Raw genomic sequence first — 23,036 nt, forward strand, 5'->3', positions numbered from 1 at the left:
TTACTGCCATATATATACACATATATATAGGCTTGAGAATGGGGCAATTTGCTTGTCCCACCGATGTGGGATAAGAGAAATTAAGAATTTCAAGAGCCAAGTGCATGGCTAAGTGTCATTATACAATTGGCCCATGTGTTACCATATAATAGACTCCAAGTGGTTCAATAAAAAATAGCCACTTAGCACACCATTAAATCAAATAAATCGGGTCTAATTAATCGGTAAATTTAATCTCATTAAATATCCGATTAATTGGTCGCACCTAAATCATCTAATCTCTATTAGACGATTTTATTTGTTTCAAAATATCTCGTCAATTTAGTCGTAGTGTGTGACCCTGTAGGTTCCCAATTACGTTGATAGTAATATCGAAATCTCTATTTTTAATATTACAAACAGCGAGCGGCATCTAGCAATGCATCACTATTACTCAAGTAATCGGAAAGTTAATTTCTCAACGAACCTTGTGACCTATATTACCGTGTAATATAATCCATTTGTCCTCTATATCTCTATTGAGCCCAAGGCATGGTCGATGACATCCTTGTATGGCTCAATATCTCTCTTTCTTGGTTTACCGGGTAAGTCTATCAGAACAAATGAATTCGATATCGCTATATCGACTCATTTGGGTATGCATACACTTTTAGACTTAACCACCAAGTGGCCGTGAGATATCACTCCCATTATGTAGGAGGGACAAATTCTATCTTGATCACTCACATTCCTCTCCATGCTCTGTGGTATACCCAATAACTGTCTTTATAACCATCCTGTTACGGTAGCGTTTGACAGTATCAAAGTATATGACATTACATGTAGGAATTCATGGTGACCTCAAGTCAAAGGATCATTACACTATAGTCACTTTGAGATACGCTAATGACAGTCACGTAACAACCCATGTAGCAATCTCATGGCGGGTCAGTCCAATATACATTACTCTTAATGTATACATGTGGTGTGATTTGATATCTCCATATCCATGACCTATGAGATTTAGTCATCAATCAACACCCACACTAGTCTAACCGTATTATCGTTGTCCTAATTAACGATAATACTTTGACTAGGGACATTTAAGAATAATGTTCAGTAATTATAGGATCTCACAATCAAGTCACACTTGATGCCTATTGAACCTACTATTCCAAGGACATTATTGTGTAAAATCATATTTAGCGCAATCTACACAATAACAGAAATGCCTCGTTTTATAATGAAATAAATATCATATTACAAAACTGATTATAGATTGCCTCTAGGGCATACATCAATTCCCAACAATCTCCACTTGCACTAGAGCCAATCTGGCATCTGTCTAATGCCAATAGATCTAGTGTGAGCCTCGTGCTTGCGCTGCACAAGAGGCTTCGTAAGTGGATCTGCGAGATTCTCATCTGTTGGTATTCTGCATATCTTCACATCTCCTCTGTCGCTCGCGTGAGACGCCTGAGGTTCGCTGGTGAGACCTTTCCTTAGCTTGCGCAATGGCTCCATTGTTGTCACAATAGAGATCCACTGGGTCTGCGATGCTAGGAACCACAACAAGTTCTGTCACGAACTTCTTGATCCAAACGGCCTCTTTTGCAGCGTTAGAGGCAGCAATATACTCGGCCTCTGTGGTAGAATCGGCTACTGTCTCCTGTTTGGAACTCTTCCAACTCACAGCACCTCCATTCAGGCAGAACACATACCCTGACTGCGATCTACTGTCGTCCTTATCGGTCTGGAAGCTAGCATCGGTGTAACCTCTTACAACGAGCTCTTCTTCGCCTCCATATACCAAAAACATCTCCTTAGTCCTTCGTAAGTACTTAAGGATGTTCTTTACTGCAATCCAGTGTCTTTCACCTGGATCTGATTGGTATCGACTCGTCATACTCAAAGCATACGAGACATCTGATCGAGTGCATAACATAGCATACATGATAGATCCAATAGCTGACGCATATGGAATCCTATTCATTCTGTCCCTCTCCTCTCGAGTAGAAGGACTCTGAGCCTTCGAAAGGCTTATGCCATGTAACATAGGCAGCGACCCTTTCTTAGAATCCTGCATGCTAAAGCGCCGAAGCACTTTATCTATGTATGCACTCTGACTTAGGCCAAGCAGTCTCTTGGATCTATCTCTATAGATCTTGATACCTAGCACATAGGTAGCTTCGCCTAAGTCCTTCATAGAGAAACACCTTCCCAACCAAGTCTTCACAGACTGTAAGGAAGGAATGTCATTCCCGATCAGAAGTATGTCATCTACATATAACACCAGGAAGATTACTATGCTCCCACTAACCTTCTTGTAAACACATGGTTCATCTTCATTCTTGATGAAACCAAACTCTTTGATTGCATCATCAAAACGAAGATTCCAGCTCCTAGAAGCTTGCTTCAGCCCATAAATAGATCGTTGTAGCTTACAAACCTTTCCGGCACTATGTGGATCGACAAAACCCTCAGGTTGTGTCATATACACATCCTCGAGGAGCTTCCCGTTCAGGAAAGCAGTTTTGACATCCATTTGCCAGATCTCATAATCATAATAAGCTGCAATTGCAAGCAAGATCCTGATGAATTTAAGCATAGCTACCGGGGAAAAGGTTTCGTCATAGTCAACACCATGAACTTGTCTGAAACCTTTTGCCACAAGTCGGCCCTTAAAGGTAATCACATTACCGTCCATGTCAGTCTTCTTCTTGAAGACCCACTTACACCCAATGGGTTTTGCCCCTTCAGGTGGATCAACCAAAGTCCATACTTGGTTAGTGTACATGGACTCCATCTCAGATCTCATGGCCTCCAGCCATTTCTCAGAGTCTGGGCCTATTACGGCTTCCGCATAGGTTGTAGGCTCATCATTATCTATGAGCAATACGTCATTGTCTTGAGTCACGAGAAATCCATATCTCTCGGGCTCATGACGTATCCTACTAGACCTACGAGGCTCCTGTGTCACCTGTGTAGAAGATTGTGCCACAACAACTTGTGGTACTTGTTCTGCAACATCGCCCGTCGATTGGTCAATGTCATTTTGTGGTAGAACTTCCCCAAGTTCTAATTTCCTCCCACTAGTTCCTTTGAAGAGAAACTCTTTCTCAAGGAATACCGCAGTTCGAGCGACAAACACTTTGCCCTCGATGGGATTATAGAAATAGTATCCTCGAGTTTCCTTAGGATACCCCACGAAGTAACATTTGTCCGATTTAGGGCCAAGCTTATCCGAAGACAATCTCTTCACATAAGCTTCGCAACCCCATATCTTTAGAAAAGACATCTTGGGACGTTTCCCATACCACATCTCATATGGTGTCCTTTCAACTGATTTCGACGGAGCATTGTTTAATATGAGAGCAGCTGTCTGTAGAGCATATCCCCAGAAGGAGTCAGGTAAGTTTGCATGACTCATCAAAGATCGAACCATATCTAATAAAGTTCGATTCCTCCTCTCAGCTACACCATTCCATTGTGGTGTTCCAGGTGGAGTCAGTTGAGATAAAATCCCACACTGTTTAAGATAGTCAGCGAACTCATAGCTCAAATATTCACCTCCTCGATCTGATCGAAGAACTTTAATGCTCTTACCCAACTGATTCTCCACTTCATTCTTAAATTCTTTGAACTTTTCAAAGGATTCAGATTTGTGTTTCATCAAAAACACATATCCAAATCTACTGAAATCATCAGTAAATGTAATAAAGTAGAGATACCCACCTCTAGCAAGCTTGTTCACTGGTCCACATACATCGGTATGTATGAGAGCCAAAAGATCACTAGCTCGCTCACCTTTTCCGGTAAAAGGGGCCTTAGTCATTTTCCCCATTAAGCAAGGTTCGCATGCCTCGATCGATTCTAAATCAAACGAGTCCAGTAATCCATCCTTATGGAGTCTAGAGATGCGATTCTCGCTAATATGGCCCAAACGACAATGCCAGAGGTAAGTCGGGTTCGAATCATTAGATTTGAGCCGTTTGGTTTCCACATTATAAATAGGCGTATCTAGATCAAGAACATACAGACCATTACTTAAATGTGCACTGCCATAATATACATCATTCATGTACATAGAACAACACTTGTTCTTTATAGTGAAACAAAATCCCTTCTTGTCCAAACAAGAAACAGATATTATGTTTCTACTAATAGCAGGTACATAATAACAGTCGTTAAGATCTAATACAAGCCCAGTAGGTAAAACTAGGTGATAAGTCCTTACAGTTAATGTAGCAACTCTTGCTCCATTTCCAACTCGTAGGTCCACCTCGCCCTTTGTCAACGATCTACTGTCCTTTAGGTCCTGCATATTTCCACAAATATGAGCACCACATCCGGTATCTAATACCCAAGATGTAGAAGTAGTAGATACATTAATCTCTATAACATGGATACCTGAAGTGGAAGTCTCACTTCCCTTCTTCTTCTTCAACTCTTCCAGGTATATCTTACAATTCCGCTTCCAATGTCCAGTGTTGCCACAATGGAAGCAGTAATCATTCTTCGCCACCTTGGCTTTAGGCTTCAACGCACCCAAGTCAAAATTGGATGCACCTTTAGCCTTCTTGCCTTTACTCTTGCTCTTGCCCTTTCTTTTGGTCCCTTGGACCATTAGAACGGACGTCCCCTTGCTGATATCATGCTCAGCTGTTCTCAACATGCTAAGCAGTTCAGGCAATGGTTTATTGTAGTCATTCATATTATAGCTCATAATGAACTGACTATAACTGCTGGGCAGCGACTGTAGGACTAAATTTGTGGCCAACTCTTGACCAAGAGGAAATCCCAATCTTCCCAGAGTCTCAACGTACCCAATCATCTTGAGTACATGAAGACCCACCGGGCTACCCTCAATCAACCTTGCCTGAAAAAGTGCTTTAGAGATCTCGAATCTCTCATGTCGGGCCTGCTCTTGATAGAGCTGCCTGAGATGCACGATCATATCGTACGCCTTCATGTTCTCGTGTTGCTTCTGAAGCTCCGAGTCCATGGTGACTAACATGAGACATCCGACGTTTACGGCATCATCATGATGCTTACTATAAGCATCTTTCTCAGCTTGGGGGGCATCGTCAGGCGGTGGCGCAAGAAGAGGTTGCTCTAAGACATATAGCTTCTTTTCTTGGGTGAGAACAATTCTCAAGTTTCGATACCAACCAAGGAAATTATTCCCTGACAGTTTGTCCTTATCAATGACGGATCGCAAACAGAAAGTACTAGAAGTGCTCCCTGCCATGGTAACTACCATAGAAATATACAAAATAAGTATTATGACACAACAATATTTAATGAGGACTTTATAAATATTGCTCCCACTATTTATATCATATCAATGACCCTCAACATTGATTCAGAAAATATCATTCTCATAGTAGCTCAAAATCCATATCTCACCAAGCTCTGAGTCAACGAGGGCTGATTCACCCAGAACTGGCTATTTAGGTAGGGAACTCACTTTCCCAATTGCATCACACGCAACTCTTGATTAGTTGAGTGAATAACTCCTTATTCAAATCTATCTTATAGATCGATGCCCAACTACATGCCTCTGAACTCCTAATCCTATTAGGCTTGCTCAGTTAAGTCCGACCCACTGGTAAACACAACGTCTTACTAGGATAGATAAGGGCATCCTGCGAAGGCAAGGTCTACACACTCATCGATCTTGGTCTTGACGAGCGTTACACGGTGGAAGGATATGGACTTAATATTTTGAGGGATTTGATTAACATTTAATCGATCTCACTATACACTATTATGTAACTATTACATAATAGTCCACACGTATAACTATTATACTAACACAACTAGGACATAGTCCATGTCTAACAGTCATGCACCGCAAATATCAAACATAATCATACCAGTACCAAGCATAAAATCATATTTTATGCTATTATCTACTCAGATTCTAACTAGCTAGGCTCTGATACCAATTGCTAGTTCCACGGGGCGCAGCGGAAGCGAAAAAGGAACAGAAATTCAAAATTTCCTACCCGTGAAACTAATTCCAAGACCTACTAGAAGAGTAAGAGTAAATAAAAGCGTACCTGGAATATTTAAAGTTGTCGACCGAGCGTCCCACGCGTGACGCCTCTACTGGTATCCACACCGACTTTGTCGACGAGTTTTCGAGATCGGCGGTGCTAGCGACCAACACTCGAAAGAAACACTAATGCGACACCCGAAATTTTCAGACTAATGGACCTAATTTGGATTGAACAATTCAACCCAAATTATTTTTATACATACACATATGCACGCACTATATATATCTGAGCACTTATATGAGTGCGTTTTATATATATATATATATATATATATAAGCACTTATATGAGTGCGTTTTATATATATCTATATATATACTTATGCATACATATATATCACATATATATGCATACCCTGTTACCCATACTTACTGCCATATATATACACATATATATAGGCTTGAGAATGGGGCAATTTGCTTGTCCCACCGATGTGGGATAAGAGAAATTAAGAATTTCAAGAGCCAAGTGCATGGCTAAGTGTCATTATACAATTGGCCCATGTGTTACCATATAATAGACTCCAAGTGGTTCAATAAAAAATAGCCACTTAGCACACCATTAAATCAAATAAATCGGGTCTAATTAATCGGTAAATTTAATCTCATTAAATATCCGATTAATTGGTCGCACCTAAATCATCTAATCTCTATTAGACGATTTTATTTGTTTCAAAATATCTCGTCAATTTAGTCGTAGTGTGTGACCCTGTAGGTTCCCAATTACGTTGATAGTAATATCGAAATCTCTATTTTTAATATTACAAACAGCGAGCGGCATCTAGCAATGCATCACTATTACTCAAGTAATCGGAAAGTTAATTTCTCAACGAACCTTGTGACCTATATTACCGTGTAATATAATCCATTTGTCCTCTATATCTCTATTGAGCCCAAGGCATGGTCGATGACATCCTTGTATGGCTCAATATCTCTCTTTCTTGGTTTACCGGGTAAGTCTATCAGAACAAATGAATTCGATATCGCTATATCGACTCATTTGGGTATGCATACACTTTTAGACTTAACCACCAAGTGGCCGTGAGATATCACTCCCATTATGTAGGAGGGACAAATTCTATCTTGATCACTCACATTCCTCTCCATGCTCTGTGGTATACCCAATAACTGTCTTTATAACCATCCTGTTACGGTAGCGTTTGACAGTATCAAAGTATATGACATTACATGTAGGAATTCATGGTGACCTCAAGTCAAAGGATCATTACACTATAGTCACTTTGAGATACGCTAATGACAGTCACGTAACAACCCATGTAGCAATCTCATGGCGGGTCAGTCCAATATACATTACTCTTAATGTATACATGTGGTGTGATTTGATATCTCCATATCCATGACCTATGAGATTTAGTCATCAATCAACACCCACACTAGTCTAACCGTATTATCGTTGTCCTAATTAACGATAATACTTTGACTAGGGACATTTAAGAATAATGTTCAGTAATTATAGGATCTCACAATCAAGTCACACTTGATGCCTATTGAACCTACTATTCCAAGGACATTATTGTGTAAAATCATATTTAGCGCAATCTACACAATAACAGAAATGCCTCGTTTTATAATGAAATAAATATCATATTACAAAACTGATTATAGATTGTCTCTAGGGCATACATCAATTCCCAACAGGGGAGGCCGAAGAAGAGGACTTGAGAGTCAGCACTAAGCGTAGGAAACGTAAAGGCCATGGATCTTCTTTCTCCTGTTCTTCAGATAGTGGGAAGAGGGCCAGGAAGACTGCAAAATCTGCAACAGATGCTGCTGAGAACCGGCAAGAAAAGGGCTTTCTGGAATTATGGTGTTCGCATCCTCTGGAACCGTTTCTGTAGCCAAGATACTGAGATTGTTCGAGGATGGTAAAAGGACCTGTGATTCTGGTCTTCCCACAGAGGAAATTTATTGCAGAGAGCATGTTTCGCGTTGTATGGACCCTGGGGAGGGGATCCCCAGTGAGACATCATGGAATGATATGGCTCGATATTGCCAGCAGGTGATGTTCTCCATGGTTACTGACACGGAACTCTCGATTGCTTCCTTCCGCGCCGACGTCTTCAAGGCTGTTCATAGTTCTATCAAAGCCACTGCTGAACATGGTCTGAGCATGGATGAAGTCTCACAAATGGCCGACATCCCAGGTATGAGAGTGAGGAGGCTTCCATTCTTGACATGTCCTCTCTGTTATTTATCAAACTGTCAAGATTCGTGAACAAGAACCTCTCTTCCTTCCTTTTCTGCAGGTGAGGGTATGCATGAAATTGTAATCGACGCGCTTCAAGCATTCGGGCTAGCAATAAAGGTTGGTTCCCACCGATGATCAAACACAGCAGATTTCTAACTTTTGATGATGGAAAGAGAGAAGACGAAGACCTATTCATTTTTGTAAATAGAAGTTAGCGATTTTACTTCTTATGTGCCTTGTATATGTCTCAATTGCAGGTCAATGCTTATGACTCAGTCCGTGTCCTCGATTCTGCCTATCGCTCCAAGTACTTTTTCCCGTTAAAGCCGCTTCTTGATCGAGATCCTACTAAGCATTGGGCAGTGAAGCCTATCACAAATAAGAAAAAATTATCTCTGGGAAAAGAATGCCCCAATCAGAATATTTCTGCAGCAAAAATACAGAAGGCTACTGTTCCAATCCTTCCTTGGATAAATGGAGAGGACGGAACCGTGATGCAGCCGTTTACAATGGACTCATAATCGATCTCTTCAGTTTCGTGTTGCAAAACCCAGGAATGTTAGAGGTAATCTCAACCATTCCTTTTTCTTTGCTTAATGCAGACTTGTCGCGAAAGTTGTCCCCTAATGCCATACTTTTGCATTTACTCTTTTGTCAGGATGAGATTATCAATCATATGCAAATACTGAACCCTCAGGTACATATGCTTGAAATCCAGTGGAAACTGACCGAATTTTCATGTTAAATTACTGCTAATGCTCGTTGCAATTTAATTTGATAGAGCTGTAGGAAGCTGTTGGATTTGATGGTCCTCGAGAAACACGTCGCAGTTAGGATAATGTATCAGACCACATCAAGTCGGGGTCCCCCGGCATTACTGAAGACGCTCTTCAGGGGCAGCTTCCGAGAATCGACAAAGTCCACATTTGGGAAGCATTTCTTCGCTAATCCCATGAGCACATCCCTGTTGTTACCCGATTGCAGCTTTTCCCGTGGCGAGCGGATGAATTAGTCTTCGGTTCCTAGTAAGAGCTGAGTATGTACATTCTAGCTTTATGGATAACATCAGGATATCCTACTTTCGCACTCGCCATCCTGATGTAAGTGTTTCCTGAAGATGCAATACAAAGTATTGAAATCGACTAAAATATTTCTAGATGTCTGATGATTTCCCTAGACTCTGAAGATGCAGCAAGAACAAATCTTTGCGTGGATCTTTATAACAGTTGTAAAAGGCAGATGAAGACATAGGAACATTGCTATAACCGATGACCAGTAGCCCCATCTGATCACCCTTGCAAAGCGGGATGCTGCAGCACTCGATGAGCATCAGCAGTTCAGATTCCAGATGACCCGATAGATCTGGACCATGATAATCTCAATGGACACGATAACTTGAAAGCCAATCTCGAATCAAACCGTACACTACTCATGGATCCCTGACCCCGAGAGGAAATAGTTCCAAGCCTCTCTCGCTAGCTATCGGCACACAAACATCAATATTGATAACATAAGAGATGTAAAACAAGCTAGTGCAAGTTTGCGACAAATTTATGCTATGAGGAGCTCTTTTTGTGTTTATACTATCGAAACTGTGTGGACTGTTTTCGACATGACAAGGACTGTTGAATTAATCTTAAGAAATCATAAATTATGTTATTCACGAAAAAATTCAAATTTCTATAGAATTTTAGGTCTCAAGATTTTACGACGTGAGTTTGTGAATTATAATGCTGCGTTTGGTTTCAAAATAGGATTTTAAAATCAGATTTTGATTTTGAAAAAGTGTGGTATAAATGGGGTCTACCATTTGACTTTGTATGAGTTATTTTGTTTTGTTGTGGAAAAAGAGTGGTATAAATGGGATCCACAATTTAACTTTGTATAAGCTATTTTATTTTTTTTGTAAGTAGAGCTAAGTTAAAGTAAGATTTTAAAATCCTACTTTAAAATCAAACGAGCCATAAATTTCAGTGTCCAAATTAAAGTGAGTCTGGACTAGAAACGGCGGGGACCATGTTTCCGGTGGTTACAAAGTTTAGTACGCAAAATGTAATTTTACCAAAATATGGGTTTGGGCATGACATCTATGCCCCAGTTATGGGCCGGTTCGGGCCACCCGGTCCAGTAGAAATTGACCAGACAGCCGCCGGTGGTATTCGTCGACGGGAGCGATGCCCGTCGTCAGTTCATCAAGTGCGAGTTGAGAGAATGAGATCAGTGGCTCCCCATCCTCAGCTGCCGCCGCTTCTCCGCCCGAAGACCGTCGCCCGCTTCCTCCGCCACCGCCGCCCGTCCGAGCCCCGGTCGCCGCTTCACTACCAGAAGAATGCCAGCAAGTACTGGGACAGTTTCTACCGGCGCCACCACAACAAGGTGACGGTCGTCTCGACTCGTCTCTCACAGTTCCCGAAGCCTACAATTTTATGATTCAAACTTCCATCACATCTGCCTTCTGATTTCAATTCCTTGACATTCGGCGTCTGCAGTTCTTCAAGGACAGGCATTACCTGGAGAAGGAATGGGACCAGTACTTCTGCTCCGGCGACGGCCACAAGATCGTTCTAGAGGTACAAACACAATCCGTGAATAATTCCTTTAATCTTCAAATGGAAGTTTTGTACTCTTGATTGGTCTGAGATGTCAGATTGTGAGTGGCAGGTGGGCTGTGGCACCGGCAATACCATCTTCCCTCTCATGGCGTCCTACCCGAAGCTCTATGTCCATGCCTGTGATTTCTCACCTCTCGCAATTTCACTTGTGAAGGTTTTTGCACTCCTCATCTTCAGCAAAGAATCAGCTTTCAGTTCTCTTCAGCATCTCGAGCTTATCATATTGTTCCTTTTTCTGTAACTATCTGAGGGTTATCCACCGATAATTCGTGTTCTATCAAATCTTGTATGTGTTTTCATGATTTTACCGGTTTTGAAGAGTGTTATCTGTTTGTGGAATGGCCGTGAGAATATAAAATGATTCGTTGATGTGGTCACCTGGTGGGGAAGAACATATTACATATTAATGGCGGTCAGCTGGTGAGGAAGAACATTAATGACAAAGAATCACCTAAGAATTTGTTCAATAACATCGGCTGTTTTGTCTTATGATGTGCAGTCACACATGGATTTTCGAGAAAGCCAGGTGAACGCATTTGTGTGTGATGTTGCTGAAGATGTACTCTGTGACGTGATCCCCCCTTCTTCGGTTGATGTTGTCACATTGGTAAGCAATTTCAATTTCTGTAGAGCAGGGTACCTTTCTCGCGCATAATTGATTTCAGCCTTATAAAGCTTGGTACTGTGTAAATCTTGGCTCCTGACTTATAAAGCAGGTTTTTATGCTGTCTGCAGTACACCCGGATAAAATGCCCCGGATATTACAGAATATCAGAAATGCGCTGAAGGTACAGCCTTTGACATTTACATATGATGCATTGGGTCCTTATACCTTCTTTCTTGTCATGTCAGTAGTGCTACTATAACGAACCATATATTTCATATTCAGCCTAATGGTCACGTGCTATTCCGGGACTATGCTGTCGGAGATTATGCTCAAGTAAGTTTCATTTTCTTTGTTGCGATATCTTCTTATGTATTTCCCCAGGTAGCGTTTGCTCTGCAGTCCTCATGGAGGGGCCTTTGTGTGTGTGTGTGTGTGTATACTTTGTTATCTTCTTATTTGGAGTTATGTCTTATAGGTGAAATTAGAAAACAAAGACCGGATGATCTGCGAGAACTTCTATTTCCGAGGGGATGGTACTGTAAGTATTCATGTTACTATTTCGAACACATTCATCATGTGTAAGTCTATAATTGTATTTCTTATTCCTAGTTCGTCTTTTCCAGTGCTCGTTTTACTTCACGGAAGACTTCCTTTCAAACTCATTACTGGAGGCCGGTTTCGACATTGTAGATATCAGTACATATCAGAAGCAAATTGAGAACCGGTCACGGAAGGTTGCCATGGACCGGTACGTCCACTAAGTCTTCTTATCAGCTATGAATCATTGCTCGTGATTAATCTTATAAGTTCGTTATTATATGGTGAAACACCCGAAAGGCAGATCTGCCCTAAAAACTTTTTGAGATTAAAGAGCAGTAGCTCCTCTGCTGTTCTACCTCTGAGCAATCAGCTTGGATAAAGAATTTAAAGAAAGGCTCTTGACCGTCCAGTATCATTATTTACATCGACTGCTTACGAAAGCAGTTTCTTTCTGCGGTTTCGTGTTAGACTTTACAGACATGCCGCTACTGTTTAACTATGGATTCCATTTCTAGGTGTTGGATTCGTGCTGTTTTCAGTAAAAATTCCGAAGGCGGCATTCCTCCTGCTCAAACTTCTTTAGTTGCCAGCAGTCTATGAACGGCATGATTGTGTCCCCGGGGGATCAACTTACAAGTTCATAATACTCTATTCGATTCAGAAGAGATCAGGAGAGACTCTTGCAACAAGTATTCTTGCCTTTTGGCTATGCTGCATAAAGGGTTACTGCGCATTGTTGTACGAGCTTCTAATTGTTGGCATGAGGAAAGTTTCGTTCCTTACAAATAGGTCGTCACTTCTTTACTCCTCAGGTTATATTTAAAGCCATCTTGTATGAGATACTTGCTAATTCTGATAATATCAAGATACCTTGTATCACCTTCAAGTTTAGTTTAAATTCTTGCGTTAAGGCGGCGGCTTATATAATAAATTCTCTCGGGCTTCGTCATCTGTATATATCAAGGATTTGAGCCAGTCATCTAATCTACTGATCGGAATAAAGCTATGACAATTGCAGCGAACTTCAGAAGTATCAACAGGAAAGACGCAAAGTGTATTGACATCAGTGGTTACGAGGTACTGAATTTACAGAACAACTCTTTTTCATTCTATTCCCATTGTTCCAAGATCAAGGAAGAAAGTTACAGTAAGTACAAGAAAAAGGAAATGCCTGCAAATAACGGCCCTGAAACACTTATTTGTGTCCTGTGCGTCCTTTACGAGAAGGACTTGAACTTACTCAGCTGGGGGGCCGGTTTGGAACAGCTTACAAATGACCAACATCCTTCGATGACAACCTGGTCTGGTTTCTCAGGCGGTTGTTTCCGGTTAGCCGTGGAGTGAACTCGTGGTTTCTTAAAGCTACGCTTCAGGTTCCAGCCACTGGCTGTTGACTTAAACCGCTGATGCCACCTTCTTCTTCTCACATTGATCTGAGCGGAATTTCCACGTTAGGTTTGTTTCTCATTTGTTCCTGATAATACATAATAACAGATATAATTGCAAGCAATCAGGTATTTTTTCGACTTTAAACGAATTGATCTAATTCTCAACTTCATCTCAGTAATCTTCACCTAACTCGGAAACAATGCGCGTGATTATGATTCAACTGATAAGAATAGATACTACAGTTTCTTTCCACTCTTTCTTTCCACTAGAATGTCGAGAAAGGTTTAGAAAATGAAATCAATATTACAGTGCTGCATCGAAAAACATTCATATTAATGATCCCGAGAGATATGCAGTTATCGACTAACCCGACTTGGCGGTGATCCAATTTCTATCTCCTCGGGCTGCTGCTTCTGCAATGCTGCAGTGGCATTCACCATTTTTCCTGTGCCATTCTCTAGTCCGAGGTTGTTGAGCCTGACGAGCTCGGGTAGTATATCTGAGGCAAGATCAGGCCTATCCCTCTTCCGGAGCTCGCAACATTTTAATGCGAGCTTGGCCAGGGACAGGGTCTCTTCGAGAGGCCAGTCCGTGATCGTCTGGTCGAGGATCATCGGAAATGTGCCACCCTCAATAGCATCCTCGACTTGCATGGCCAGCCCCATCGGGGACTTAGCTGTGATGATCTGCAGCAGCAACACCCCAAGCGAGTATACGTCGGACTTCACACCTAGCATTCCTGTTTGCTGGTACTCAGGGTCGATGTAGCAGAAGGTTCCTGCCGCTGCTGTCATGTGGTACTGAGTCATTGTGTTGGCCATGGCCCCGGGGACAAGTCGGGCTAGGCCAACATCACTGATCTTGCTCACGTAGTTCCGGTCCAGGAGGATGTTGGAGGGCTTGATGTCCCGGTGGACCATGGGTTCGGGCTTGGTATGATGCAGGAAGGCAAGGCACGTGGCGATCTCTGCGGCAATCTTGAAGCGGGTCTGCCAGGGGATCGGTGGTGTCCCGTCCTTACAAAAAAGCCTGTCCTCCAGGTTTCCATTGTCCAAGTACTCGTATACGAGGCACCCGTATTCGGGGCAGGCCCCAACAAGTATTACCATGTTAGGGTGCCGCATGCAACTTAGCACCTCAATCTGCAGAATATAAGTTTTTATTAGCTCGTAGCCACCATTCATTCAGAGAATTTACAGACCACATAGATGGCACCGGAACACATCGAGAAAAAAAGACACTATTCTTTTTACCTCTTGGTGGAACTGTTTAATACCCTGCGATACATTGGCTCTCAGGGCCTTGATAGCGACCGGCGTGTGATCTAGAGTGCCCTTATAGACTGGGCCATACCCTCCTTCGCCGATCTTCTGGGAACTCGAGAAATGATCTGTGGCCTCTTCGATCTGATCAACTGTGTACCTTCGATAACAAACATTGATCCTCGGCGAAGGCCCTGGTCCTTGCTTTTTCCGTTGCAATTCACTGTTCTTGTTGTATGCTGGTGCACTGTATCTCCGGTCGCCATCGATTTCATGTCCTGCTTTAGGAACCATCTCATTTCCCATGAGGCTGTTCCTCTTCTTCATCATCTCGATATCTGTCGAAGTAGACCACATATTCTCTTTAGGAGGCCTGCCTTCCTCCGAGCTTCGAAGTTGTGACATCTTCATCCGTTGAACATCACTTGCCTGGGATCAAAACCAAAAAGCAATACTTTCAGGTCATTCAATTGAATCACCTTGAAGAAAATCGAGTCTTGTTGTTCAGAAGTTCATTACCTTCTGTGCTGCAGTTGCAGCATCTTGACAGGCCGTATTGTAGACCGATAAGGACTCTTTAAATTCGAGCTGCAATTTTGCCATTTCAGCTTCCATGTTGCCCTGCAAAGATAAAGACCACGTAAAGCAAAATAGAGAGTGCGTGTTTTACTCAATGCTTAGCACCATTAAGCCTTCATTCCAAATATGGAATACAAACTCGAGTTTCTGGAGACATCCGTTTCCATTAATGTATTGTTAAAATATTCAGTTACTCACCGAGACTTGTGAGGAAAGGAAGGCACAGGAATGCCCCGACGAAGAAGAAGTTCCAAAGGACATATCACTCGACTGGAAGCTGAGTGAGAGTGAAAAATCACTGAGCTCCGAGGAACTGGAATGCGAGCTCTTCGAAATGTATGACTCCGTTGGCCTCATGGCCATGGGCAAACCAGTGTTCTGCCAGTTGTACGAGCCAAGCGGCATTGAATCACTGCTTTTCCCTGAGCACAAACTATCTGAGCCCATGCTTATCCAACTTCCAATGCTAGATGAGCTTCTACAAAAGCAAAAATGAACATATGTAAAGATATGACACAGAGAACTTCGAGCCAAATCTCAAGGTGACTAATCAATAGCTCAAACACGTAATGTAAATGCGAAGAATAATCAAATTGTTCCATACCTAGTAACATCATATGTGTCAGGTACGACTGTTTGAACAGGTGAGCGTGGAACTCCTAACAGTAAAGTGTTGGTTGGGTCACTCGAACTTGAATTTGGTGTAGACACAGCAGAACAGGTGGATTGAGATGCTGTCTTCGCATGTCGAACTGCTTGGAGTTTATCTTTTGCCACAATGTATACAGAACAAGAATCGGGCGCAGATTTAAGTAAGATCTTTCCCACGTCGGAAGCTGAGAATTTCCTGTCCAAGATTAATTACCCGAGTCTGTCATGATTTTCTTACACAAGAAAAATGATTTGGAAACCGAGCCTCGTAGATTTCTCTGCAAATAATGGAAAACCTTGCCTGCAAATTAAACGACAGAGAGAGGGAGAAACTAAGAGGGGAGTACCTCAAGAGCGAATTTCGGCTGGAATGGCCAATGACGAGATGGCTGATGGAGTGGGTGATGACATAATCCACGAGCGCGCTCGGAATATCGATGTCGTGCAGGATCATTTCCTTGGCAAAAATCTGCAGCTAAAATGAATGAATTCAAGGGAAAATTAAAGAATGCCAACATTGACATAGGTCTGTTTGTATTTAGGACGTGCTATTCACCCCTTTTCGAGCACAATATCCTCGGAACGGGAGGAAGAACTGCTTGAGTTCAGCTTCAGTTGGCGGGCGGCCCTCTTTCGGGACAAAATCAGCTTCATCTGCAACATGAACAGACGTCATTAATCAACCCCTTCAATCACAATAATCATCTACAATATAAACATGTTTGATGGCATGGTATGGTTCTTAGACCAAACTCTATATGTCACGTTAAGTCCCGAATTAATTCCCAGTAGTAAGACCGAAACATGGCACATGTATTTTGTCTCTCGAAATATAATTACGACAGTGCAGATCAGTAAGAATCTTAAAACCCCTACTTGGACGCATGCTCTGGGTCATGACATGGATAAGGACACAATTAGGATTCTTCTTGAGGAGATTTTCCACTGCCCATTTCATAGCTGATTGGCTGTTCTTGTCCGTGTCAACAGCAATGGCCGTCTCCACCGGGCCTTCATGCACCCCGATTGCACCTTTTGGTGAGAGGTATGACATTTTCCAAGACAGACACTCCAACAAGTCTCGGAATATAGATATGGATATAGATATACGCGACGGTCGTCACTCGGGTCTCGGGAATGCGGCTTTGTAGGCCGCCCGAAGGAAGATGCAAAATCTTGGGATTGAAGGGCAATGGAGAGAAGGGCACAAAGGGGGGGTTTAAAGGTGCAATTCTTGGAGGAAGGGGAAGCTCTGAGTGAGGCTAATTTAGGAGGACAGATTTACTAAGTTAGGGAGGTTTGTTAATTCAGGTGAACAACATAGACAGACAGCTAAGGTTACGAACTTCTTCCTGTTTGCTTACATCACAATGCTCTCTCAAACGTAGTCTGCTGAAAGCTCTCCAACAGTTTCCAATTTTCAAAGTTTTACTGTTTTTCCTATTCTTAGATTGCTCAATTGCCCTACCCCAAAAATATGGAAAAAAAAATCCAATATTATCTTTTATTATACAAATTCATATGAGCAACTACCTACGTAATTATAAGTTTATTAATAAACGACTCATGCATTAATTTTCTTGAGCACCAAAAGTTATGATCATCAAACATGTCTTCAACATCAACATACATAAACATGGAAGAGAGAACTATGATAATGCAGTATATATCAGACCCTTTGTCATTCCTTTCCAAAAGACATTAATTTCAAGAAAGAAAGATCTCGTTTTCCTCTCTTGTTTTGCAAGTAAAAATAGAAAAAAGAAATGCAAAAATGGTGCTATCATAACTTTACATTTTTCTGTGAACTTTTCTGGGATTCAGGATTTATTGCTAGACACTTGACTTGCATGATGCACGGGCTAATAACAATAGTACTATCATAACAAAACGAAGATACATCTAGAATGATAAATTTTGGAAGAAAGTGTCTTAGTACAGTGACACAGGATATTGGTACGAAAATTAGAGGTCCAGGATTCAATGATCTTTGTTGAGTTTTATGGTGTCCTTTTATTTTGCTTTATTTTTCTATCATTATATTAGACCTATGGATCTTTAAAAGTGGAAAAAAAAGGTAAATTTTGTACAAAATGCTAGTGACAGAAAATATCAGAATATCTCACTGTTAAAGTGTGGCCGTCACTGTTATTTTAATTGATCCACTGTAATGTTGAGCATTGTTTGTCACGTGATGAAATAATAGAAGTCATAGGCGTCACTAATCCGACAAATGTTTTAAGTGAATTCATATCTCCTCTTCTTTATATCTTCTCTCACCCAGCTCTAAAGTAGGTAATCCAACAAGAAAAGGATGAAAATGAATGTAAAATGTTACTTATACATTTTCAGAATGTTATTTGAAATTCCAAAACTGAAAAGAAAATGGAAAAATAAATTCTTACAGAAACTAAAGGTTGACCTTTGGACTTTCGAAACGAAATGGTTTAAAAAGGTATTCCTTTACATTTCTATGATGATGTGGTACCATAATCTTTCACCATTTGTTATATTTTCATTGATTGTGAATTGAAAAGTCACTCAATAGGAGATTGGCTTGATCTTACTTGGCACCTTCCCATATTGTCCTAACATTGATACATTGTATATAGATTATTAGAATTCGAGCTTAAGTAATGAGAAAGATGTTTCGGTCAATAAATCCTTACACCTCGAAACCATCTACTCTTTATAAGCTAAAGAAGAGTTTTAAGAGCTCTAATTAGCTTGCCACGTGTCAAAATTTGATAGGTGTAATAAAAGAAGAGAGGTAAATGGTTTCTATTTTCAATGAAAAGAAAAACGTTAAGTTCAAAAGGACGAAAGATGAATGAATTGTTTACTTTACCTCTCTATTACTTGGGGAATTTTTTTATTTATATTGTCGTATTTTTATTTTATACCGCGTAAATACTAATGCTTACTAATTAGAAATCCAATTGATATCTTTTGATTTGTAGTGTTGCATGAAATAAAGTAGTAATTCAATTATGCAAAGTTTATTTTCATAATTTTATCAAAATTATCTTCAAATTGTATTATTAAATTTTGGTATCCGATCCTATGCATCGCACGGATCTTCTCATTAGTTAAAATTAAACGAATAAAACTCTCGTTTAGCCACATATTAACCAAAGAAAAATTCTATGAAGATTTAAGAAAAAAAGAAATTAAAATTTTTTTCTACTCTTTCTTGAAAGCCAAGAAAAAAGACTTTTCAAGATGAAAATTTTGAAATTATATAATTATTTCACTCAAATACATACACTCAAATCAAATTCTTTTATATGTTGTAATATTTTATGTTTATTTTAAAAAATACGGCTTCAATTTTCAGAATTTTTTTTTTTGCTAACCAGGAGTGTTCGGAGTTCACCCGACTAATCTCCTTGGAACCCTTTGTGATGCCCGAGATGGGTAAACTTGCCTGATTGACCTGGTAGACGGCTTCAAGGGGTTTCGAACTTGGATGGACTCCTCTTTAACACCAAACCAAATCCCTTGAGATTGAATTAAATCAAATATTACTATTTTAAACTTTATGACTTACCGAATTTAATGATTTTTTCTTATCTTACTTTGCTTTTCAGTGTGCCAATACAGTGTGTGTACACACTCAAAATTTTTAGTCATGCAATTGAGTTATATATGGCATTAGTTTAAGCAAAAGGAAGAAAATCGAGTTTCATTTACTTTTTTGTAAAGGAACTATCGTTAGACGTCACTAAAAATAAGATTATGATTCTTCCCGATATGTTATTTATATATTATGATTTATGTGTGTTTGTTTAATTTATTTAGAACAATTTCACTAAGTAATTTTTCGGTATATATTGTCCTAATAGGAATGATCAAAATTTGTGATGTGTTTGCTCATGCCTTGATAATCTCTCTCTCTTTTACATGCTCTTTGATTTCTTGTCGGAGCTTCCATTGTTGTGGTGAATGGACCTTCTAATTTATCTAACATCTTCACTTTGCCCCCACCCTGGAGTCTTCTATGGATTACGTCGTCTCTTTCTCTGAAGGTCTGCCCAACTGTTTATGTGAAAAAGCTGATAGATGTACAACCTACCTGTATGGCAGCATTCCGCTTTTGACATAGTGTCTGTGTTTGCAAGGAAAGCTTGTTGCAAAATTTGGCTGACCCTTTCTTATTGAAGGCTTCCGATGTATATCATTTGGTGAGGGACATTTTGAAACTCATCAAGAATGATATTTTAAGAATTCCTGACAGTCCTCAATAACAAGGTAAATACCCTCGGCCTTAACTTCTGTCGCCTTACCTCTTCCTGAAATAGTTTCAATCATCTATTGTAGGTTCTGGAAATAATGATTACAGGAGGTTCTTGAAACTGCTAAAATTGAACTTCTACACCAATTGTTCACAACCTTGCAGTCAAGTAATTACAAACGGACTTATCATTTTTGCAATTTCAAATCGGTGTATGGAAGTGAGACATTGTGGTCGTCTCTTTTTGGATAAGCAACACTGTGGTTATTTCCTTTTGCCTATCAATTACGGACTAACTGATGTTCACACCAAAGTTTCGATCTTAAATTACCTCGAATTCTTTTCTTTTTCTTACATTTCAGTTTTATTTTTATGTTTATGTCTAAGTCAGCTTGGTGAGGAAAAAAAAAGAATAAAGAAGACTTTGTTTTTACTTTATTCTATCTATGTGACATTACGTCACTAAGAATCAAAATTGCTCGATACGCATATCAATTGGGCAGACGGAAGAGTTTCTAGAGATTAAATGATTTACAGAACCTTATATGAAAATATAATAACTAGGTTATAAGTCTTGATTTGAGTTTAATTATGTCAGCAGTGAATTGATTAGGCCCCAGATTCAGCGAGGTAAATGCACTATGCCTATTATTCTACTATTTCCTAAAAATATTCCCGTTGTACTCTACATACATATATATATATATATATATATATATATATTATTGCTTGATATACAGAAGAATCTAATAGCAAGGCTTTTGGCTTGAGATCAAAGAAGCAGGCATCATCTCTTCTCTTTTTAAGTCCTTTCTTTCGGAAGAACAATGAGGTGACCGGCTTAATGTTACTCGTGTGCTGCTTCAGTTGAAGTTCAATTTTTCCATGATAGTAAATAGGTGAACAAGTTTGAATCATGTAGAGCTTTGCTTATGATATTGAGTAGAGTTTAGGTATGTTTGTCCAACCTCAAACAAAACCAACTTGAGTTGAAATCCTGTTGAAAGTTGAAATTTTGAGTTCTCAACCCAAGAGATGCATACATGTACTTAAAAGGCCTTTACATGGCATAGGTATCTGTTTCAAGTTCTGTCGCCTATTTGTAGCCCAATACAGATGCATACTTTTATCATTATCTCTTTGTTTGGATAATTCTCATTCTGACATGAAGTGTGGCTCAAAAGAGTGAGGAAGGTTTCTTCTGTTTGGAAAGCTGCTCAACTCCCAAGGATATGGAATTCCTAATGTCATTCAAATCATTACACGTAACCTGATTTTAAAGATATATTGTTTAGCGTTAGCATCTTGATTCTCAATTAGAGTTCTTTTTTATTCCTTTGAAAATTTACTTATTTTAACTTGCATTTTCATTTCCATAGGTTGTGAATGGGAGGCTTGTCTATAATATCTCGTTACAAGGTTGCTAATGGATGGTATAATACTTGAGGAACGATATATTGAAGACAAAATGAAATTAAGTGTCGCACAAACTGCATCCGTCTTTTTAGAGAGTTTATTTAAATTAAAAGCTTCATTTTGTTTGGTTTGTGATGAAAATATATCATTAAGATATTTCAATGAACTATGTGTTATTTTTATCGATGATGGGCAATGAGCTCTTTCTTCTTTCTGTCAGATGGGCAACATTTAACTGTCATCAAAATTCACATGTTTCATTTCATGTGCGAGTCAAATAATTAATTAGAATATGCATCAAGAAATGGAAAAAACCAACAATTATTGTGCTTTTCTATTGCACAAAAATGTATGTTTTTTTTAAAAACTGAAGTTTTTTTCCCCTTTTATGGTTTACTAACAATTGAAATACCTATACCAACAGAGAAAATAATTGCTATAATTTGCATTTATATTAATTGTAGTCTATATATTTTTATAAATAAAGAAATAGACAGGTGTATATATGAATTTATTCTTACAGAAAAACTAATAGCCTAATTGCACAAAGTTCAGCAAGAGAGTCTTGTATCAACATAACTTTTCCTCGACTATATTACATAAACTGAATATATCGTATGGAAATATCTTTAACTTATGAAATTTTAAGTTTTCCAGCAGATTCGGTTTGTTAATAAATGTCACTTTTCCCATTCGATTGCTTTTATCTTGAAGCAATAGTTCAATATATTATTCAAGAGACGTGATAAATACCAACTTTGAAGATCATATTACTACCAATAAATGTTATTTTTTCGTACCTAGAAGTCATCAACTATATATTACAAGTATCAACTGTAAAAAATTGTTAAACAAATTATTCTGGGAAATGTAGTAAATAAATCCTATGGGTACATGAAATGTATCATTTACATAATATGTTAAAATTAACCTTAAGAAATATATAAAATTGACAAACGCAAGTGAATCGCACGCGCTTTTTCACTGGTTCAATAAAAACAAGAGAAAGGAGCCGAACTGTGTTATTCAATGATTGTTGGCATTTAATAGCGCCTGCGGTTAATATTTTAGATAAAAAGTTGGGCAGATATCATAAAATTTTAAATGATCATATCTCATAATGATGTGGTGAGAAAAAACTAATAAACTTGTTTCAATTAAGAAAATTTATCATAATTAATCGAGTGATTGACACTTATTATTTAGTTTATTGCAATTTTATTGATGTTTTCTCACACTACGTGACGAGATATGATCACCGAATAATCTCTCAGTAGATACCATGTGAAATTACGTATTTTAAAATATTTCCAAGTTCAGTTGGTCGTTTTAAAATTTACTATAAAATCAAGTGTTTTATTTCATTTCCATTCCAAATCTATCTTGTAATCACTCTTCATTATTATCATTATTTTTTTTATGAATCACTCTTTGTTTGTCTCTCTTCGTTGGTTTTTACCATTTAATTGCTGATGCGGCAACTCTTTGTTAGTTTT

The 23,036-nt window shown here is 39.4% G+C and overlaps 2 protein-coding genes across 3 annotated transcripts; one reads left to right on the top strand and one right to left on the bottom strand.

The window, feature by feature from the left end:
- Positions 1-10,335: 10,335 nt before the first annotated feature.
- Positions 10,336-12,940, top strand: LOC116210223 (uncharacterized methyltransferase C3H7.11-like). The gene is made up of 9 exons (XM_031544068.1): positions 10,336-10,626; positions 10,740-10,820; positions 10,912-11,016; positions 11,362-11,469; positions 11,579-11,650; positions 11,752-11,802; positions 11,945-12,007; positions 12,093-12,217; positions 12,525-12,940. Exons 1-9 carry the CDS (start codon positions 10,351-10,353, stop codon positions 12,607-12,609), a joined length of 966 nt encoding a protein of 321 aa, XP_031399928.1. The 5' UTR covers positions 10,336-10,350; the 3' UTR covers positions 12,610-12,940.
- Positions 12,941-13,128: 188 nt separating this feature from the next.
- On the bottom strand, positions 13,129-17,124 carry LOC116210188 (U-box domain-containing protein 35-like). Of its 2 annotated transcripts, XM_031544016.1 has the most exons (9): positions 16,767-17,124; positions 16,447-16,544; positions 16,238-16,359; positions 15,844-16,086; positions 15,438-15,717; positions 15,180-15,281; positions 14,652-15,089; positions 13,767-14,540; positions 13,129-13,442 (listed from the first exon to the last, which is right to left on the bottom strand). In XM_031544016.1, the coding sequence occupies exons 1-9, from the start codon at positions 16,942-16,944 to the stop codon at positions 13,227-13,229; spliced, it is 2,451 nt and encodes an 816-aa protein (XP_031399876.1). In that variant the 5' UTR covers positions 16,945-17,124; the 3' UTR covers positions 13,129-13,226. The 2 variants fall into 2 exon arrangements, with proteins under 2 accessions (XP_031399876.1, XP_031399875.1); XM_031544015.1 differs by lacking the exon at positions 16,767-17,124 and having other exon boundaries at positions 13,301-13,483; positions 16,238-16,460.
- Positions 17,125-23,036: the final 5,912 nt, after the last annotated feature.

The sequence above is a fragment of the Punica granatum genome, chromosome 6, assembly GCF_007655135.1.
Source record: "Punica granatum isolate Tunisia-2019 chromosome 6, ASM765513v2, whole genome shotgun sequence".
Classification (NCBI taxonomy): domain Eukaryota; kingdom Viridiplantae; phylum Streptophyta; class Magnoliopsida; order Myrtales; family Lythraceae; genus Punica; species Punica granatum.

Coding starts and splice junctions, on each gene's coding strand:
- LOC116210223 (XM_031544068.1), top strand. CDS start 10,351: ATGGGCCGGTTCGGGCCACCCGGTCCAGTAGAAATTGACCAGACAGCC. Junction 10,627..10,739: donor ACCGGCGCCACCACAACAAG/GTGACGGTCGTC, acceptor CGGCGTCTGCAG/TTCTTCAAGGACAGGCATTA. Junction 11,651..11,751: donor ATATCAGAAATGCGCTGAAG/GTACAGCCTTTG, acceptor TTTCATATTCAG/CCTAATGGTCACGTGCTATT.
- LOC116210188 (XM_031544016.1), bottom strand. CDS start 16,944: ATGTCATACCTCTCACCAAAAGGTGCAATCGGGGTGCATGAAGGCCCG. Junction 15,282..15,437: donor TCCTTTCCTCACAAGTCTCG/GTGAGTAACTGA, acceptor TTATCTTTGCAG/GGCAACATGGAAGCTGAAAT. Junction 13,443..13,766: donor TTGGATCACCGCCAAGTCGG/GTTAGTCGATAA, acceptor AATTCCGCTCAG/ATCAATGTGAGAAGAAGAAG.